The sequence below is a fragment of the Leucoraja erinacea genome, chromosome 2, assembly GCF_028641065.1.
Source record: "Leucoraja erinacea ecotype New England chromosome 2, Leri_hhj_1, whole genome shotgun sequence".
NCBI classification, from domain to species: domain Eukaryota; kingdom Metazoa; phylum Chordata; class Chondrichthyes; order Rajiformes; family Rajidae; genus Leucoraja; species Leucoraja erinaceus.
The window spans coordinates 61,161,405-61,182,637 of NC_073378.1; the positions used below are offsets into that span (position 1 = coordinate 61,161,405).

A 21,233-nucleotide genomic window follows, 5' to 3' on the forward strand; every position below is an offset into this window, starting at 1 on the left:
CTCCAATTCCCTCCGAATCTCTTACCCTAAACTCATGTTCTCTAGTTTACGTACCTCTGATGTTGGGATACGTTTTCTGCGGTATACCATATATAGATACGCTCATAGTTTTACATTCATGTCCCTTCATAACCTCCTCTGCTCCAGGATGAATAGACCTCGCTTCTCCAGTCTCTCCTCATAACTTAACTGCTCCATTCAGGTAACGTCCTGGTGAATCTCCTCTCACCTTCTTCAACACTATCACATCTGCCTACAGCATGGTGACCACAGCTGCATGCAGTACTCCAGCTGAGCTCTGGCCAAACCTTTATAAACTTTGAAAATAATTTACTATTTCTGTATTCAATGTCAACCAATGAAGGCCATTATCCCATATGCCTTCGTTCTCCTGATATCTACCTGTGTTGCCAGGATCTATGATCTATGTACTACTATAAGGTCCTCAGTTCCTCAATCTGCCTAAGACCCCTCCCCATTCTGGATTCTTGCCCTGACCTCATTAGTTTTCGCAAAAATGAATCACCTCACATTGGTTTGAATTAAACTCAATCAAACTTCAACTAATATGAACCTTTGTCACCATCCTTTTCCACATCTCCCTCTCTGCAATATAAAAATGCTGTTTTTCACTTTTCTGGTTCCAATGAGAAGTAATCTCTCATCATAGATATTGGTGGACCTGCTGCGTATTTCCTGCATTCTCTGTATTTCAAATTTTTTAATGCTTTTCGGGCCCATTTTAAAGAAGTTGTAAACCTTTATTTCAATACATTTAACAACAATTACAGCAATTTTCAATGGAATGACACAGTTAAAGAGGTCAGTATATTATTTTTTAACAATGCATTACTGGATGCTAAGAAATTAGGAAATGCAATGCCTCATCTCTGATATCACCCATTTACTGCCAGGCGCTCATTAATGTTATCTTGATTGGAGTTCTATCTTGGTATAGAGTAACTTAGCAAAGTAATATTCTAAATGCTGGCTGAAATAAATCAATTGGCATCTTCCAATGAGAAAACTGAAAATATTCTTATCTTTGTGAACCTCGGCGTTTAAATGGATGTATCTGTAAATCTAACAGAATGTGCAAGGGAAACCTGAGAGCCTTTGCATCCTCTTCGCTCGAAATATCTAAAGATCTGGGAAGATGACCATGAAAGCATCCATTCTGTCTACCTATGAAAGCATCCTAGTTTAGTTCTAGTTTATTGTCACATAGTAAAACAAAAGCTTTTCACTGAACTTTGGAACATGTGACAATAAACAAAGAGGTTGTAAAGGTTCTCAATGTCCCTTGCACATTCTGCCTGGGTAGAACCTGTGAAAGAAAAGCAATTTGGTACCTAATGAAGCCCTAGGGATTATGCACTACTTAATATTGCTAGCTGTGGGCCCACGAACAAAGCATTTATTTGCCTGTTGCACAGGAACTGCCTCAGTCGCTCTGCAGGCACCAATAATATTCTAGGTTAAATTCCTCCCTTGTTTGTTATTGAAATAGTATTACCTTTTTTTAAAAACTATAATTGATTTAATATCTCTAATAAAATAGTAAAGAAAATGTTCACATATTATGCATTCATACATTTTAATCCCACATTATTGGATCAACATAGTTGGCTTTTACCTATACTAAATTCAATTGCAATCATTAAAGGAATTAATAGAGGATGAATACAATCCATTAGAAAATAAACTCTCTCTTAAATAGAGTCTACTGGTAAAATCAACAGAATCAAAGAGTCATAGTCAGATAAAATCTTAAAGCTTTTGCCCCATTTCCCAAACTTACCCTGAAGAAATACAATGCTTACCAGCTAGGAAGGTGTTATCTGCCATTAACTCTATCACTTTTTCCTCCAAGTCTTCTTTTGATTTCAGAGGTATGAAGCGTTTAATTGATATGCAGGATGAAACATTAATCATCAACTCTGAGAGAATAGTGACTTCTTTTGCGACTGGATCGGTTGCAATAATATTCTTCACTATCTCTGTAAAACACAAAGTTTTCATGCTTAAATCTGACACAAATTAAACATCATAGTTTTTCTCCTATTCTTGCTTTGAAAACATTGATTCATCTGGCAAGACAGCTTTTCGGACCAGCTCATAGAATCCTTTTCTAAATATGAGAACCTGGAAAGTATTTGCATGATATTACATTGTGGAGAATATAAAGCCATGGTTGATCTTGATTCAAATGACACCCACACACATACGAGCAGCACAGTGGTAGAGCTGTTGCTGCACAGTGCTGGACACCGGGGATCAATTGTGACCTTGGGTGCTATCTGTATAGAATTTGTACATTCTCCCTGTGACGGTATAGGTTTTCCAGGGGTATACCAGTTTCCTCCCATTTCCAAAGATGTGTGTGTTTGTATGTTAATTGGCCTCTGAAAGTTACCCCGTTTGTGCAGGGAGTAGATGCTCAAGTGGAATAACACTGGTGTGAACTGGTTATTGATCTTTAGTGTAAAAGTGGGCCAAAGAGCCTCTCCACCAGTGATGGAAATGGGAGGGTACACAGGGGTACGGCGTTCCCCTAGTTTTCAATTTCCAGCTCAGGTTTAATGGGTACTGCAGAAGGATTCGAGCCGTTTCTCATTTTATTCAACTCAGACGAAAAGATTTGTTAACACCACTGTTAGCACGTTAACAACAAGTAGTTAACAGGTAGTTATACAATGTGTCATCAATTCGTCGATCCACATTCCACAGTAAATGTAATTGTGTTTTAACACCGCGTTCCGTTGAATAAAATTCAAGGGAGAATTTCTTAAACTCACTGTCAGGGCTACTGGACCGTGAGCACGAGCTCAGGTAAAGTCATGTTATTTCATTATTCCACGTTATTTTATTTGCCTCCCTGCCTCCCTCTCTCTCTGCCTCCGTGCCTCCCTCTCTCCGTGCCCCTCTCTCTCTCTCTCTCCGCCTCTCTCTCTCTGCCTCCGTGCCTCTCTCCCTCTGCCTCCCTGCTCTCTCTCTCTCCGTGCCTCTCTCTCTGCCTCCGTGCCTCCATGCCTCTCTCTCTCTCTCTCTGCCTCCGTGCCTCTCTCTCTCTCTCTCTGCCTCCGTGCCTCTCAGTACATCAGTTACTGAAAGTAAACATACAAGAAACAGCAGGCAGTGAAGAAAATTAATGGCATGTTAGCCTTCATAATGATGGGATTTGAGTATAGGAGCAAAGAGGTCCTTCTACAGTTCCACAGGGCCCTGGTGAGACCACACCTGGAGTATAGGGTGCAGTTTTGGTCTCCTAATTTGAGAAAGGACATTCTTGCTATTGAATGAATGTAGGTTCACGAGGTTAATTCCCGGACTGGCAGAAATGTCATATGATGAAAGAATGGAACGACTGGGCTTGCATCCACTGGAATTTAGAAGGATGAGAGGCTATCTTATAGAAACATAAAATTATTAAGGGATTGGACACGCTAGATGCAGGAAACATGTTCCCGACGTTGGAGGAGTCCAGAACCAAGGGCCACAGTTTATGAATACGGGGTAGGCCATTTAGAACTGAGATGAGGAAAAACCTTTTCACCCAGAGTGTTGTGAATTTGTGGAATTATCCGTCTCAGAAGGTAGTGGAGGACGACTCATTTGATGCATTCAAAAGAGAGTTAGAGAGAGCTCTTCAGGCTAGCGGAATCAAGGGAATATGGGGAGAAGGCAGGAATGGGATGATTGTGGATGATCAGCCATGATCACATTGAATGGCTCGAAGGGCCGAATGGCCTACTCCTGCAACTATTTTCTATGTACAGGTGCACAACCTTTTATCCGGAGTTCCGGAAACCGAAAAGCTCCGAAAACCGGACATTTTATCCAGGGTGTCGTCTGCACATCAAAGCTCGCGTTTGGTGTCAGACTTGACCCAAAACGACCCACGGTCAACCCAGGTCTGTACTACTGTAGAGGCTGCCTCCTCCCCGGAGACCGGGGAGACACTTAAACATCTGTAAATCATTGCTTAAATGTTAGTCAGTTAGTTTGGAGGGATTTTATTTTGATGTGGGGGGGGGGGGGGGGGGGGGGGTGAAGGGGGAAACTTTAATTCTTAGTCCCCTACCTGGTCGGAGAGGCGTGGAGCGGGCAATGCCTTACCGGGTCGCCGTGCAGTAAGCTCCGCAGCGCTGTGGCCGCCGACTCCCAACATCACGAAGCTGGGGCTGCGGGCATCCGGCCGCGGGCCGTGCTGGATTTGGAGCGCCGCGCAGCCAGGAGTAGAGTTCGCCGGGGTCGGAGCTCCAACTGGCGCCGCCCACGGCCGTACGACCGCAGCCCCAGCTCCGCGATGTTGGGAGTCGGCGGCCACAGCGCTCCGGAGCTTACTGCATGGCGACCCGGTAAGGCATTGCCCGCTCCCTGCCTCTCCGACCAGGTAGGGGACTAAGAATTAAAGTTTCCCCCTTCACCCCCCCACCACCACATAAACTGCCTCCAAACTAACTGACTAACATTTAAGCAATGATTTACAATGATTCCCCGGTCTCCGGGGAGGAGGCAGCCGCTCCAGACTTTTCAAGCCGCCCGCGCTACCTACCTAATCTACGCTAAAAATCTTCCATTCCGAAATCCGAAAAATTCCGAAATCCGAGAAGTGTCTGGTCCCAAGGCTTTTGGATAAAAGGTTGTTTACCTGTATCTATATAAAATGCTGAAATAACTCAGTGGAACAGGCAGCATCTCTGGAGAGAAGGAATGGGTGACGTTTCGGGTCGAGACCCTTTTTCATACTGATGTCGGGGATGAGTGGGACAGGGATAGAATGCAGTCGGAGACTGTAAGACTGGTGGGAGAACTGGGAAGGGGGAGGGGATGGAGAGAGAGGGAAAGCAAGGGCTATTTGAAGCTACAGAAGTCATTGTTCATACTGCTGGGGTGTAAGCTACCCAAGCAAAATATGAGGTGCTGTTCTAATTTGCACTGGGCCTCACTCTGACAATGGAGGAGGCCCAGGACAGAAAGGTCAGATTTGGAATGGGAGGGGAATGGCGTGAATTCACAGCTTTATCCTGCGCTGCTTCATCGAAGGACGAGCGGACAGACGGACGAAAGCAATGATCATAGAGTGGAATAGATGACATTTCGGGTCGAGACCCTTCTTCTGAGTCAGGGGAAAGAGGAACAAGAGATATAGACGGTACTAAGGACAAATGAATGGAAGATATCTCCAGTTTCCCTTGACTGTCATTCTGAAGAAGAGTCTCGACCCGAAATGTCATCATGACCGCACATAAAAAATCCCCCCCTTTCCTTCCCAACCTCAGCCTCACGGACCTTAGAGTACCCCTAGTTCCTAAAACCCATTTCCATCACTGCTCTCCACGCTGTATCTCTAAACTAAACTAAACATACTTTCATCAGGAATTGACGAATTGTGGTCAACTTAGGAACTCTTTGTTGTCCCTTGCCAACTGTGGTGCCTGTTACTTCACCTAATATCAACCAACTCATCTGCTAAGCGACAAGCCAAAAACATTCCGTTGCAACCACCTTCTCCTTAGCCTGCCCCACATAGAAACATAGAAACATAGAAATTAGGTGCAGGAGTAGGCCATTCGGCCCTTCGAGCCTGCACCGCCATTTAATATGATCATGGCTGATCATCCAACTCAGTATCCCGTACCTGCCTTTTCTCCATACCCTCTGATCCCCTTGGCCACAAGGGCCACATCTAACTCCCTCTTAAATATAGCCAATGAACTGGCCTCAACTACCCTCTGTGGCAGAGAGTTCCAGAGATTCACCACTCTCTGTGTGAAAAAAGTTCTCCTCATCTCGGTTTTAAAGGATTTCCCCCTTATCCTTAAGCTGTGACCCCTTGTCCTGGACTTCCCCAACATCGGAAACAATCTTCCTGCATCTAGCCTGTCCAACCCCTTAAGAATTTTGTAAGTTTCTATAAGATCCCCTCTCAATCTCCTGAACTCTAGAGAGTATAAACCAAGTCTATCCAGTCTTTCTTCATAAGACAGTCCTGACATCCCAGGAATCAGTCTGGTGAACCTTCTCTGCACTCCCTCTATGGCAATAATGTCCTTCTTCAGATTTGGAGACCAAAACTGCACGCAATACTCCAGGTGTGGTCTCACCAAGACCCTATACAACTGCAGTAGAACCTCCCTGCTCCTATACTCAAATCCTCTTGCTATGAAAGCCAACATGCCATTCGCTTTCTTTACTGCCTGCTGCACCTGCATGCCTACCTTCAATGACTGGTGTACCATGACACCCAGGTCTCGCTGCATCTCCCCCTTTCCCAATCGGCCACCGTTTAGATAATAATCTGCTTTCCCGTTTTTGCCACCAAAATGGATAACCTCACATTTATCCACATTAAACTGCATCTGCCAAACATTTGCCCACTCACCCAGCCTATCCAAGTCACCTTGCAGTCTCCTAGCATCCTCCTCACACCTAACACTGCCCCCCAGCTTAGTGTCATCCGCAAACTTGGAGATATTGCCTTCAATTCCCTCATCCAGATCATTAATATATATTGTAAATAGCTGGGGTCCCAGTACTGAGCCTTGCGGTACCCCCACTAGTCACTGCCTGCCATTGTGAAAAGGACCCGTTTACTCCTACTCTTTGCTTCCTGTTTGCCAGCCAGTTCTCTATCCACATCAATACTGAACCCCCAATGCCATGTGCTTTAAGTTTGTATACTAATCTCTTATGTGGGACCTTGTCGAAAGCCTTCTGGAAGTCCAGATACACCACATCCACTGGTTCTCCCCTATCCACGCTACTAGTTACATCCTCGAAAAATTCTATAAGATTCGTCAGACATGATTTACCTTTCGTAAATCCATGCTGACTTTGTCCAATGATTTCACCACTTTCTAAATGTGCTGCTATCCCATCTTTAATAACTGACTCTAGCAGTTTCCCCACTACCGATGTTAGGCTAACTGGTCTGTAATTCCCCGTTTTCTCTCTCCCTCCCTTCTTAAAAAGTGGGGTTACGTTTGCTACCCGCCAATCCTCTGGAACTACTCCAGAATCTAAGGAGTTTTGAAAGATTATTACTAATGCGTCCACTATTTCTGGAGCTACTTCCTTAAGTACTCTGGGATGCAGCCTATCTGGCCCTGGGGATTTATCGGCCTTTAATCCATTCAATTTACCCAACACCACTTCCCGACTAACCTGGATTTCACTCAATTCCTCCACCTCCTTTGACCCGCGGGCCCCTGCTATTTCCGGCAGATCATTTATGTCTTCCTTAGTGAAGACGGAACCAAAGTAGTTATTCAATTGGTCCGCCATATCCTGGTTCCCCATGATCAACTCACCTGTTTCTGACTGCAAGGGACCTACATTTGTTTTAACTAATCTCTTTCTTTTCACATATCTATAAAAACTTTTGCAGTCAGATTTTATGTTCACTGCCAGTTTTCTTTCATAATCCATTTTTCCTTTTCTAATTAAGCCCTTCGTCCTCCTCTGCTGGTCTCTGAATTTCTCCCAGTCCTCCGGTATGCTGCTTTTTCTGGCTAGTTTGTACGCATCATCCTTTGCTTTGATACTATCCCTGATTTCCCTTGTTATCCATGGATGCACTACCTTCCCTGATTTATTCTTTTGCCAAACTGGGATGAACAATTTTTGTAGTTCATCCATGCAGTCTTTAAATGCCTTCCATTGCATATCCACCGTCAACCCTTTTAGAATTAATTGCCAGTCAATCTTGGCCAATTCACGTCTCATACCCTCAAAGTTACCTTTCTTTAAGTTCAAAACCATTGTTTCTGAATTAACAATGTCACTCTCCATCCTAATGAAGAACTCAACCATATTATGGTCACTCTTGCCCAAGGGGCCACGCACAACAAGACTACTAACTAACCCTTCCTCATTACTCAATACCCAGTCTAAAATAGCCAGCTCTCTCGTTGGTTCCTCTACATGTTGGTTTAGATAACTATCCCGTATACATTCCAAGAAATCCTCTTCCTCAGCACCCCTGCCAGTTTGATTCACCCAATCTATATGTAGATTGAAGTCACCCATTATAACTGCTTTGCCTTTGTCGCAAGCATTTCTAATTTCCTGTTTGATGCCATCCCCAACTTCACTACTACTGTTAGGTGGCCTGTACACAACACCCACCAGCGTTTTCTGCCCCTTATTGTTTCGCAGCTCTACCCATACCGATTCCACATCCTCCAAACTAATGTCCTTCCTTTCCATTGCGTTAATCTCCTCTCTAACCAGCAACACTACCCCACCTCCTTTTCCTTTCTCTCTATCCCTCCTGAATATTGAATATCCCGGGATGTTCAGCTCCCAGCCTTGGTCACCCTGGAGCCATGTCTCCGTGATCCCAACTATATCATAATCATTAATGGCTATCTGCACGTTCAACTCATCCACCTTATTACGAATACTCCTTGCATTGAGACACAAAGCCTTCAGGCTTGTTTTTACAACGCTCTTACCCCTTATACAATTATGTTGAAAAGTGGCCCTTTTTGATTTTTGCCCTGGTTTTGTCTGCCTGCCACTTTTACTTTTCACCTTGCTACCTATTGCTTCTACCTTCATTTTACACCCCCCTGCCCCTCTGCTCTTGTACCCATCCCCCTGCCACATTAGTTTAAATCCTCCCCGACAGCAGTAGCAAACACCCCCCCAAGGACATTGGTTCCATTCCAGTCCAGGTGCAGACCGTCCTGTTTGTACTGGTCCCACCTCCCCCTATTTCAATTGAGATGCATTTACAAATTAAGTCATTCAAGTGAGTTGAAGTTCAAGACCTCAGACATGATTTAATGGGCAGCAGTGATCCATGCCATCCTATTTATTTCTGAGACCTGAACTACCTACAATAGGCATCTCAATGAACTGGAAAAATATTGCCAGTATTGTCACTGTAAAAGTTGACTGAAAGGATAATCAAAAATACATTTGATTCCTCTCGCAGGCCAACATCCAAAACACTGAGGCTCTAATTACACTTAGTTGGTTATATTGTGAAGCCATGTCATCCAAATACTAATACTAAACTTATGATGCAGGCAGAAGTTACCAGGCAGATAGGGAAAAAGATTCAAGAATGTGCTTAATGCTTCCTTGGAGAGATATAACATCTCCACCAATACCTCCAGCCCATGGCTGCTCAAAGTGGAGAAGGAGCATGGAGAATACATTTTACAAAACCAAAGCCCAGCACGGGGACACACAGAAGCCCAACATAAGCTGCAGAAGGAGCACATCACCTCACAAACTATGCACATTACCACTATCAAATTACCACTCATTCTGATATTCTGTGGAAGAATCCTACTCCCTTTAGACATCCCCCTAAACCTAAAAGGATTGTATTTTAAACGTATTGCTTTCATTTCCAACCATATAGCAGTTGGCACTGATATTGGGATCCCTGAGTGTTCAGAATGATCCCAGGACAGCCATAGGTTGGGTACAGCAGATAGGTATGCAAACATCTCAGCAAAATGTGTCCAGCTTCTGAGAGGTAGAGTTTTCAAGGAATAAAATTCACCCATGCGTTTGGTATAAAAATATAGAAGCAGGCAACACAGCAAAGATCAAAGGTAGCCATAAAATCAAAACTATACCATAATCTTGTAATGCTTTCAAGAGATCTTCAACATTAGTATCCGTTTGGCTCTCAATAAAATTGCGTACAAAATCATTTTGCAAAGCTTCCTATAGCAAAGAAAAACAATTATGTTAATCTTGTGCAAAATTTGAGTCAAATGGATACTCAAACTGACACATCATTGGCTTGAAATGAGAATATATTGTTAAGAACACCAAGATGATCTTTAGGGTGACTCAGTGGCACACCAGTCAGTGTTGCTGCCACAAATATCAGCAGCTTCGGTTAGATCCAGACCTCTTTTTTTGACCATGTCAAACTAGTACACTTCCCCGGTGATTGCATGAGTTCCCGCTGAATGCTCTGGTTTCCTTCCTCATCTTTAATTGGCCACTGTAAATTATCGCTCGTGTAGGTGGGTGGCAGGAATTTGGGGGAATTGATGGGCATGCAAAATAGTGTATGTTACAGGGAGATAAGTGGGGGAATAGGACTGATGAGATTATTCTGACACTTGGCATAGATTCAATGAACTGAAATAGTTTGCTATAACAATTACTATGTCATAAAGAAATATGAGAAATAGTGGTAGCAAACTATTTCTGTTATAATAATTAAATCACGAGATAATGTAAAGGGAAACTATATTTTGATGATAATTGCGTTACCTGTATAAAGTAAATGTGAAAATAAGATAAGATATTTTTAAAATAGGGAATATATGCCAGAAATATGTTGACATCCTGCTTGGCTGTTCTAATGGTTCAAAAAGATCCCAAAGCAGTTTGGGCAAAAGCAATACTCTATCAGGAGTTGAAGTTCATCCTTGATTGCTTGGTGCATACGTCCAAGAATACATTTCTACTCCTGGTTTGATAGTCAATGTACCTTCAAAAATTGATTAACAGCTTGTTAATTTCATTTTTATTATAAGATTTTACTGACACTAATATTAGCACTGATATTAATTACTTTTAAGTTTCCCATATCACATTAACATTCACAGTCATTGAGACATATGCCATGGAAACAGACTCTTCAGCCCAACTTTCCCAATTACATGCCCCATCTACACGAGTCCCACCTGCCTGCGTTTTGTACATATCCCTCTAAACCTATCCTATCCATAAACAACTTTAAGAACAAATTTATATTCAAAACTATAACTCAAGGCAAGTTACTAGATTCTGAAAAATGAATTTAACATCCAAAGAGACAGATCCCTTTTCTTTGTTCTTAAGTTACTTTTTACTTGCCTGAAGTTCATTCAACATAGGGGTTTCTGGAACAGATAAAGATTCCACAGCTTTCAACCATACTTCTGAATAGATCTTCAGGCTTTCAACTGTATCCAGTATCCCATCAGCCTAGATAAAATACAGTAGAGAAACACTGAGAAGAATTGCAACAACATGGTTCAGAAATTTGTTCAGCATAGACATTGTGAGCCAAAGGGTCAGTTATCGTGCTGTACTGTTCTATGTAAACCAGCGTATGGCAAGAAGGCATCCTTCCATTCCCCACAATAAAATGATTTAAGTGCTGCAAGAGTAGTGTGAGGCACCTAAAACAATTGGCATTGGAGAAGTAGTCCCTTACCACTGTTACCAACACACTATTTGCCTTTTGTTCTTTGATTCTATGAAATTTCCTCCCGCCTCTCATTGTATTAGCAGCAGTTTATTATTTGCCACTCTGGAGAAGCAAGTTCTGAATGGAACTGACTCATTGCTATGGCTTTCACTGTAAGTCAGATGTAGACAACAATTGCTTAGTGATTGAGAGATGAAGCCATTCTCATGGTGAAGTAAACATACATTATTTAAATTAACCAAATGAATGTATGTTGAGGAAATTGTGCCAGCTCCTATCCAATGGTACCAACATACCAAGGTTTTCAGTACCATTGTATAGGAACTGGCACAGCTGGTGAGATGGTTCAATGAAGCAGGAAGAGGCTTTCATGTATTGTTTAACTGTAAATCCTTTATCTTGTCACAATGCTAAATGAATCAAACTGCTATAACTGACCTGAATTGGTGAATCCAAAGACGGACCACTGTGTCCAAACACTTGCTATCCTCATTATCTGCCTTGTTATAGCTTCATCTTTTGGCTGCTTGGCCTGTAGTGACTGTGACCTGATTATGCTACTCCAGGTGGTAGCATTGCTTTCCCATCGATGAGACAAATGACTAGGAGAGTGCATCCAATGCAGTCCTGTAGCTGAGAAAATTAACTCAATGCTGCATCCCAAGAGTTTATCAAAAATCATGGCTATCTAGTTAGACTGCCTGCTGTGAAAAAGTTTCAGTCACAAAAATGTAACTTCCAACTTTCACCGTGGTGTGATTGCCAGTTCTATTACTACAAATTATATCTCAGGTTATACAATTCAAAGTACTTCTTTGTAAGGATCTGTAATGTATCCACTTGATTGTAATTCCATTCTCCATGAGGAATCCTTATGGGCACAGAGTACTGATGATGAAGCAATGCCTGGTGTTCCTCAGTGAAAGTTAAATAATTATAATGCCTTGGGCAATGAATCCTTTTGAGGGTAGGGGGATCCTGCTTAAGTCCTTATGCACTCACACTGGTGACTGAGGAATGTTCTGTTCTTCAGTAAAGCCAGCCAGCAAGAATTAATCACACATCCTAATCCCCTCACCTTTATATTTTTGCTTAGAGCAAGCTTTTGCAGGATTAATTCCAAACAAACGTTATGATTCACTCAAACATTTGTAGGTGAGGTCTCAAACCCCTTGTGGAATTCAGTCAATAACCTATCACTCTAAGAATTTGGTAAATTAATACTGAAGGATGATGTTTTGAATGCAAACAATCATTTCACTATTCTTAACGTCAATTTTAATCTGTCCCATCACCTGCTGTGAATGATTGTCACCCCTGCTCAAAGGCCTCATACAGAAGCTGATTTCTCCCAAGGGTGAGGTTGTGCAGGAGTCAACAGGTTGAGCAGAAGCCATGCCGCTGAGGAATTCTGGCAAGCCGCAACCAGGCTCACCAGCAGGCCGGGCTAGCCCGCCGAGGACTCGCGCCGCAGACTGGACCAGGAACCCGCCCGGAAGGCCCGGCTCACCCACCTCAGGCCGAGGACCCACGGCGCGATCTGGGAATGCATCCGGAAGTCCTGGCTCGCCCATCGTGGACCGAGGACATGTGCTGTGGTCTGGGAGCCCACCTCGGATGGAGGGCTGGTAAGTAGACCGGCAGCGGAAGAGAGTACACTGCTTCAAAGGTGCAGTGGAACGCTGGAGGCCTTGCAACAAACTGGGGCTCAGGTGGGCGGGTACCGCTCCAAGAGGCCAAGTACGTGAACCAAACGTGGCATACGATGGTGGTGTAGGGGCGGAGGACATTACGACTGCACTTGGCCAGGTTGACTCCGCAACGCTGCCTTGACAGTGGGTCTACATGGTCAGGTCAAGAACCCTGCACTTACAACAACTGGGACTTGATAATGGTGCTAAATCTGGCCACTCTGTATACTTTCTCAGTGTACTGCTACTATACACTTGCACTGTATCCGAGATGCTTATCTACAATGCATTTAAGTGCTTACACATAGTGACACATACTGAAGTGTACACAAAAATGAATAGCATCGTACCTCGTTTCATGTGACAACAAAGCACGATTGAATCGTTGAATCGTTGAGATAACAATGAATTATCCAGTATATACTGGAGAGCACTCCATAATCAAATCAGACAGTGGACTCTCCATGAGATTCCTTGTAGTTTCATGGCAATGGACATGGAAACTGTACTCGAAGATAGACACAAAATGTGGAGTAACTCAGCGGGACAGGCACCATCTCTGGCGAAGGAATGGGCATTCCTTCTCTCCAGAGATGCTGTCTGGCCTGCTGAGTTACTCCAGCATTTTGTGTCTATCTTCAGTTTAAAACAGCATATGCAATTTATTCCTACACATGTAAGCTGTATTCGCTAAGCTCTGAGTGGCATTTGGTGGAGCACATGTGAAGAGTCGAGAGAATCAAGATTGTTTTATTGACACATGTCGCAAAATAGAACAATAAAATTCTTACTTGCAACAGCACAACAGATATGGAAACATAGTACAGGTACTCTGTAAAACCCATAGTAATTAATTAAAAAAACAAAGACATATAAATAATCAATAATAGTGCAATAATAGAATAATAATTGAAGTCAGGAGATGGTTATTCTCCTCCCTGCAAGAACCAGCCCTCTGGATTTGGACAGTGACAGAAAATAAATAGAGAGGAAAGTTTTGGGAAAGTTGTTAATTAAGGAACACCTCATGCCAGTGAAGCAATTGGTCAGAAATGGCATTAGAAATTAATTAATTTGACCTTGACCACTTGTGAAGTCAATAAACCTCTTGTGTGATTGTGTCAAGTTCATGGCTTAACCTGCACCTATGTCTATGTGCTTTCACTGCCTGTTCAGAAGGCGTTCTGCCCCTACATATAAAAGACATTCCTCCTACATCTTCTCCATCTAATTTTTGATGCAATACCTAAATAAATTTGGAGCTAACTCTTCCACATTATATCATTTTTTCAATGTATTCCAGGTCAGATTCACTTGCCACATGACTTATAACGGTGCACCCAAATGACACTTGTGATAATGATGTGGTTACCGGCTATGAATGACAGGCTAGATTTAGCCAGAATGTATCACTCGCAGTGTTAATTTCTGCTGCTAGATCTACCTAATGAAAATAATAATTTAGACTGGTTGGCTACTATCATGAGAAAACAGAACAGTGTGACCTGAATTGCAATCAATAGGTATGAATTAATCACACATCCTGATCCTCTGAGCATTTCATGGGCTATCCAGATTAGCCAGTCCTTTGTTTGTTTTTCAGCACTTTAAATATCAATTGTACCGTGTAGCCAGTTAATGTGACTGTTACCAGAGCTTCATCTCAGCTGTGCAATTTAAATAATTAACACTAATATTAGCAATAGAGATATTACATGCAGAATTAGTGTATTCCCAACAACAATGATAGGATGGGTTGGCTGAAAGAAACTGACAGTGCGTACTGTTTAGGAAAGAAATGTAGATGCTGGTTTACACCAAAGATAGACACAAAATGCTGGAGTAACAGGGGGTCAGGTAGCATCTCTGGAGAGAAGGAATAGGTGACATTTCGGGTCAAAACCCTTCTTCAGACAGTACGTATTTGCAGTTAGTGAAGAGAACTTTACAATGCAGGGGTCAGATTTTTATTCAAAAGGACACAAAGTGCTAAAGTAACCCAGAAGACCAGGCAGCAACTCTGGAGAACATGGATAGGTGATGTTTTGTGTTGAGATCAGATTTTTATTGTCTGTTATAAAGTGATAGGGAATTGATATACTTTCACAGACTCTGACTTGCTGAAAATTTACACTTTTTTTGTTTCAAATTTCTAGCAACTGCATTTTTTAAATTTTCATTCAGTTATGAAATGCATCCTTGTTTCATCTTTCCTGAACCATTTCTATGATGCTTACCTTTTATGTATCATCTTTCTGAACATTGCTGTATAACGTAAAGATCTACGCCAAATGCCAAATACAGAATTCAATGAACAAGACCTCTAAAATTCCCAGATTATATCTCACCTTATCTATCAACGTCAGGATCTCTGGTGTACTGGGAGAGTATGGTATATAACCAAGAAGCAGCGGCTTCATGAAAGTCCACAACAAAGGCCCACTTGGTGCTTTCAGAATATCCTCATAAAAGTCCCGGCAGTAAGGTGCTAGTATAACAATATAAAAAGCAGATTAACAAACCTTTTCACATTTCACAACAACTCATTATACTAATCTAATATTTCAATTGAATACAATCTGGAGATGAAAATTGTATTGTATATGTCCACATCTATTTTCTTTTTTTTTCACTTTAGTCTTTATTGCTTATACGCATACACAAATAAAACACAAATATAACAACAAAACATACAACAATGCAGTGAAACATACAACAGTGCAGCGGGGGGGTTCAGTTTACAATTAATGATGCAGTGTACAGAACTATTTTCTTATTAAAACATTTTCCAATAACTTACAATATTGTCAATAAAATTATAGTGTTGATGTCTTTATTTCTATACCTAATCCATTTTTCCCATTTTCTGTTAAATTCGTCTTCTTTCACTCGTAGAGAATATGTCATTTTCTCCATGACAAATATTTCCAGTACTATGTATAACCATTGTCTAAGTCTGGGTGTGTCCGCTGCAAGCCAGTTTCTTGTAATGGCCTTTCTGCCAGCTGCGAGTAGGATTTTAACTAAGTAATGATCTTCCTTCAGCATCACTGTAGTTATATTACCCAGGTATAAAATGGAACACTTCTTGGAGACTATATATCCTAATACCTCCTTTAATTCTGAATTCACTGTCCCAAAATGGTTCTATTTTTGGGCAACTCCAGAAGATATGTGCATGATTTGCATCTGTTAGGCCACATTGCCTCCAGCATGTTTGCGGCCTTAGAATTTGTTTGCTTTTTATGTTAGGCATAATAAAGAAATGAATCAAATTTTTCCAATTTAATTCACAAAAATTGAGAGAATTTGTGGATTTCTGTAGTGTTACACACATATGGCATTCTTCTTCTGAGATTGTGATGTTCAATTCCTCTTCCCACTTAAATTTTACATAAAATGTTGTTTTAGCTTAACATTCCATTAAACAATGATGAAGTTTGGAAATAATCCTTAATGTTTTTTGATGATACGCATTAACTATCACTTCTATCACTCGATTCTTTTCTTCTAGTGCCTCCATTTTTACTTTTTTTATTGTAATAATCTCTCAGTTGGAGGTATCTAAACAAGTCTTAGTTCCGAAGTGCAAATCTATCCTTCAAATCTTGAAAACTTCTTAGGTCTCCATTTTCAGTAATAATACAAAATGCAGTCATTCCTTTCTTCAACCACTCTTTAAATGTTGTCATACATCCCTGGTTTAAATTCATTATCCACAGCTATCAATCTTAAAACTTTTTGTCCTTTATTCAGTTAAAGTTGTCTGGTAAGAGTGAACCAGGTTTCTAAAGTAAATATCATTATTGGATCGATTATATTCCCGAAATGTCCAGGAAGTGCTTTTTCTCCCAAGAGTGTTTGGATGTGGAAGTCACGGATATATGTCTCAATCTCTTTCCACCTAGCTATATAGCTGTCCTCACACCAATTAATTAGTGGTCGAAGTTGGGCTGCATAAAAATATCCTAAAGTTTGGAAGTGCCATTCCACCTTTGTCCTTTGGCAACTGGAATGTAGTGTATCGAATGCTGGCTTTCTTGCCTCCCCAAAGAAATCTAGATATTATTTTATCCCATTCCGTGAATTGTTTTAATGGTATCCCTATTAGCAGAGATTGAAACAAGTACAATAGCCATGGCTAAATATTCATTTTCACCACATTTATCTTGCTACTAAAATCCATTGGGTAGGTGGATCATCTTTCTATATCCTTTCTTATGTTTTGGTTGATGTGATTATAATTGGCCCCATGCAACATTGATATATTTTTTGTTATAGGTATCCTTAGGTATTTGATTGATTTTGAATCCCAATTAATATTATACTTTTGCTTGATTTCTTCTGGAGGAGCACAATTAAAGAGGATTGTTTGAGTCCACATATATTTTCATATACCTGCATGGTCATATATTTTAATCACATAAGTATTTAAAATATATAGGATTTTAAAATGTGGCTTAAATGTATATTAACTTCTAGATTTATGAAGATTTACATTCCATTCTTCAGTTTGCACTCAAAACTGCATAAAAAGTTAATTAAACATAATGCTCTTTCTTTCTGGTATGCTGTGCTGAATTTAAACTCACCCAGATTCATGACATTTATTTTAAAGTTTCATAGCTGCTGGATGCTGAGGATCCTGTTGTACTCCCAGCTGATAGGTACAAGCATTGGACAAATAGAAGTTCTTGCCACACAGGTTTGTAATACTTTGTAAGCAATTTTTGTATGAGCTTAGAGGTGAATGTTATTGCTTTCCTGCTGACCACAAATCCAGTGACCAAATGGATACTGAAATCTATAGTCATCATGGCATTGTGATTAAACAAATGTGTGGCCGGGTTCTGCAAGTAGATATGTCCTGTCAAAACTGTGGAAGTAAAAGTACGTCCTTTCAGTAGCCCCTTTCTTCCATTGCACCATATAGTTCCACCTCTGATCATGTGATGCCATCCTACTGTATGTGACTCTCCTCTCTGTAGCCTACATTCACAATGACCATGCAACTATAATATTTTTTTCTTTCGACATCAGCGGTAGAGTTGCTGCCTTACAGTGCATGAGAAAAATTTGCAGATGTTACTGTATCCCCTCATCTAAATCATTGATGGATATTGTAAATAGCTGCGGTCCCAGCACCAAGCCTTGCGGTTCTCCCTTAGTCACTGCCTGCCATTCTGAAAGGGACCTGTTAATCCCTTACTCTTCGTTTCTTGTCTGCCCACCAATTTCCTATTGGGTGCTCCGGTTTCCTCCCACACTCCAAATAAGTTTGTAGCTTGATTGGCTTTGGTAATGATTGTAAATTGTCCCTAGTGTCCAGGGTAGTGCCATTGTACAGGGATCTTTGGTCAGCGCAGACTCGGTTGGCCGATGGGCCTGTTTCTGCGTTGTTTGTCTAAACTAAACTAAGACTAAACTAAACAGTCTGTTGAATCTGCATTTCTAGTCTCCACAATCCTCAACCATTCATTTTGACCATTGTAAAATTTACTTTTTAACTGAATGAAGTAAAGTCGTTGAATCTGAATATAAAATGTTTTTGCTAACTATACACTATATGATTTAAATTCTGCTTTATACTTCGTTTTGCTAAAGTTTTCTTACTGGTGTTTGTAGGAATCTTGTATTTGATGTAATCTTCCTCAGTGAGCTTCTCAATTGGAGGGAGGTCTGAGAATGGCAAGCCTTCGTCAAATAGTCCGTTTGACTTTGTTTTACATATTCCTTTGAAGATGCCATTTCGAATAGAAGATGGAGTACTTGCCCGAGACCTTGCTTGAACAGGCTAAATATTTTGAAAATATTCAAAGTCAGTTACTTTTCACATTATCAGAATAAAAAAACAGCATGGGCAAAAATTATTCTTTTATAAATAATGATATTTCAGTGGGGTTTTTTTGTGAATCATGCTTGACCCTGCAAAATTATATTGGTTATCCTTTGATTTCAAAGTCCATTGTGATTAAAACCTGTTTATTCACCACCAAAAAAGCTTTCTAAATATTAAAACATATTAAATGATGGAAAAATACATATTATCCATTATGAAACAATAGCATTTCTTATCTACAGTAATTCTAGATTTAAAAAAAAACACTGGCAAATGCAAGATATGGGACAGCAGGTCCAGTCTGGATAATTTCCTGGTTTAGAACTCCCTCTTAAATCTAAAGAGCTACCTAAAAACTATAAATATTCAAAGATTAGAATGAAGAAATAGGGAAATGCAGATATCAAATAACTATGAGAGGGAGCACAGGAAGGAGATTGAGAACCTCATGTTCTGGTGTCAAGTCAATAACTTTTCTCTCAATGTCAGCAAAACAAACGAATTAGTGATCAACTTCAGGAAGCGAAGTAGTACACATACCCGAGTTTGCCAAAGTAGAGATGGTTAAAAACCAAATTCCTAGGAGTTAATATCACCAACAACTTCTCTTGGACCACCCATATTGAAGCAACGACCAAGAAAACACACCAATGACTCTACGTCCTCAGAAGGCTTAGAAAATTTGGCATGTCATCTACAAATCTCACCAACTTCTACAGAAAGCATTTTATCAGGGTGCTTCAGCTTGGTTTGGGAACAGCTCCAAAACCGCAAGAAATTGCAGCAAATTGTGGATGTACTGTAGTCTCGACCATAACAAAAACTAACCTCCCTTCCATTGACTCTATTTATACCTCATGTTGCCTTGGCAAGGCCAACAGCATAATCAAGGATGAGTCACACCCTGGCCACTCCCTCCTCCCCCCCTCTAGAGGGTCTGTATAGCCTATTCCTGCTGCTATCTCCTATGTTCTTTATTGGTGATGGGTATGGTCCAAATAAAACTATTAGATACGTGGATCTGAGACGAGAGCAAGGGAGAAATGGAAGTGAAGGTTAAAGCAGGTGTAGTTGGTGGCACGGAGCCTTGAATGATCATTTTTAATCTTACATTGCATATTACCATTTGTGGCAAGACCAACAATTTAATTATTCTCTCCTTATCTTTGTTTTCTGTCCTTTAAGTATTCACCACATTGCAAAATCTAACTAATAGGAGGTGAAGGAATGGTCATTATGGATATCAAATTATGGAATTTGTTTCCATCTTCACAGCATCCACCTGCCAACCTACAGCCCGACCGACCTTTTGCAGCATCCACCGGCCAGCCGACAACCCTTTTGCAGCACTCATCGGCCTACTGACTGCCCAACGATCCTACACAGCATCCACCAGCCTACCGGCAGCCCAATTGACCCTATGCCGCACTCATCCGCCTACCGACAGCCCGACCGACCAACCAACCAACCGACCGACCAATCGACCGACCAATCGACTGACTGTCTGACTGACTGACCCCCCTAACCCTATCTCCACATTTTCATTTATCATTTTTATTTAACAGTATTTAAAAAAAAACATTTGTTTCTCAAAATTATTAAATATTAAATGTGAAAGATTAACGTAATGTTTTGAAAATCATTAAAGCTTCTTATACCTCATCTATTTCGAAAAGAGATGGAAGATTCATGTTCCTGACAGACTCCAAAAGCTTGGGAACAAGATCCAGGAACTGTAGTGATTTAGAAGCAAGGGCACCAATGTCAGAGAAAATCTCCAGGATACTCTGAATGATTTGATTGGCTTCACGGTCAATCATCAATGGCAGAAAGGCCTGGCAAAAAAAGCACAATTAATGCAGTATTTTTGAAATCCAAAGCTGTAGAGCAAAAGTTCAATGGTGTATTAATATTACTTTTGGAATGCATGAGTTCCATGAATTATGTTTTGTTTGATGTAACAATTTGTTATCTATTGTTACTGTCTTTATTCATGTTCTATTTAATATTTTTCATGTTAATTGATTCATTGGAAAGTAATCAATCCAGTTTGGGGCTAAGTGTCCATTGCTAAAGCTGACATAAAACATACGTGATCAAACCTGGAACAATACTGGGTCAAATTATCAGAAACAAACAATCCAGAATTACAGCTTGTCCAGCCAATTACAGTATAAGTTTGTTCTGGAGCAGATGCTGAAGGCCCTGTCCCACTTACGTGTCCTTGGCACGCAAATTACGCTACCTCATTGTCGCGTTGAGGAGCGCCTGCATTGTATGCCTGCGCGGGGCTGATCCCACTGAGAATCGCGGAGGGGTATGTAGTTGTGCGCGACATCGTGCGGGGCTCCGAAATCATTGTACCGAACACAATCATTACGCGCCAACGGCCTGTCGTGTAACTGACGGCCAAAGTTGGACAGGCCCAAGACCCTGGTGTAATGCAACGTCTCACCTCCAACAGCAGCAGAAGCAGGCAAACGATCGCCGAACTCGGCCTGGGGCTCACGGCCGTTGCGGATCC

General features: G+C 41.2%; 1 protein-coding gene across 2 annotated transcripts in view; it reads right to left on the reverse strand.

Annotated features, from left to right (window-relative positions):
- The window catches only part of LOC129710522 (ATP-binding cassette sub-family A member 13-like), a 231,706-nt gene that overhangs the window by 98,908 nt on the left and 111,565 nt on the right, over positions 1-21,233 (reverse strand). Inside the window, exons 27-32 of one of the 2 annotated variants that reach the window (XM_055657542.1) lie at positions 20,368-20,544; positions 18,484-18,664; positions 15,219-15,358; positions 10,843-10,953; positions 9,603-9,693; positions 1,824-2,000 (exon numbers count right to left, since the gene is read on the reverse strand). In XM_055657542.1, the coding sequence (XP_055513517.1) occupies positions 1,824-2,000; positions 9,603-9,693; positions 10,843-10,953; positions 15,219-15,358; positions 18,484-18,664; positions 20,368-20,544 (877 nt within the window). Of the gene's footprint in view, positions 1-1,823; positions 2,001-9,602; positions 9,694-10,838; positions 10,954-15,218; positions 15,359-18,483; positions 18,665-20,367; positions 20,545-21,233 lie in introns of both variants that reach the window. The other variant, XM_055657554.1, reaches the window with a different exon arrangement.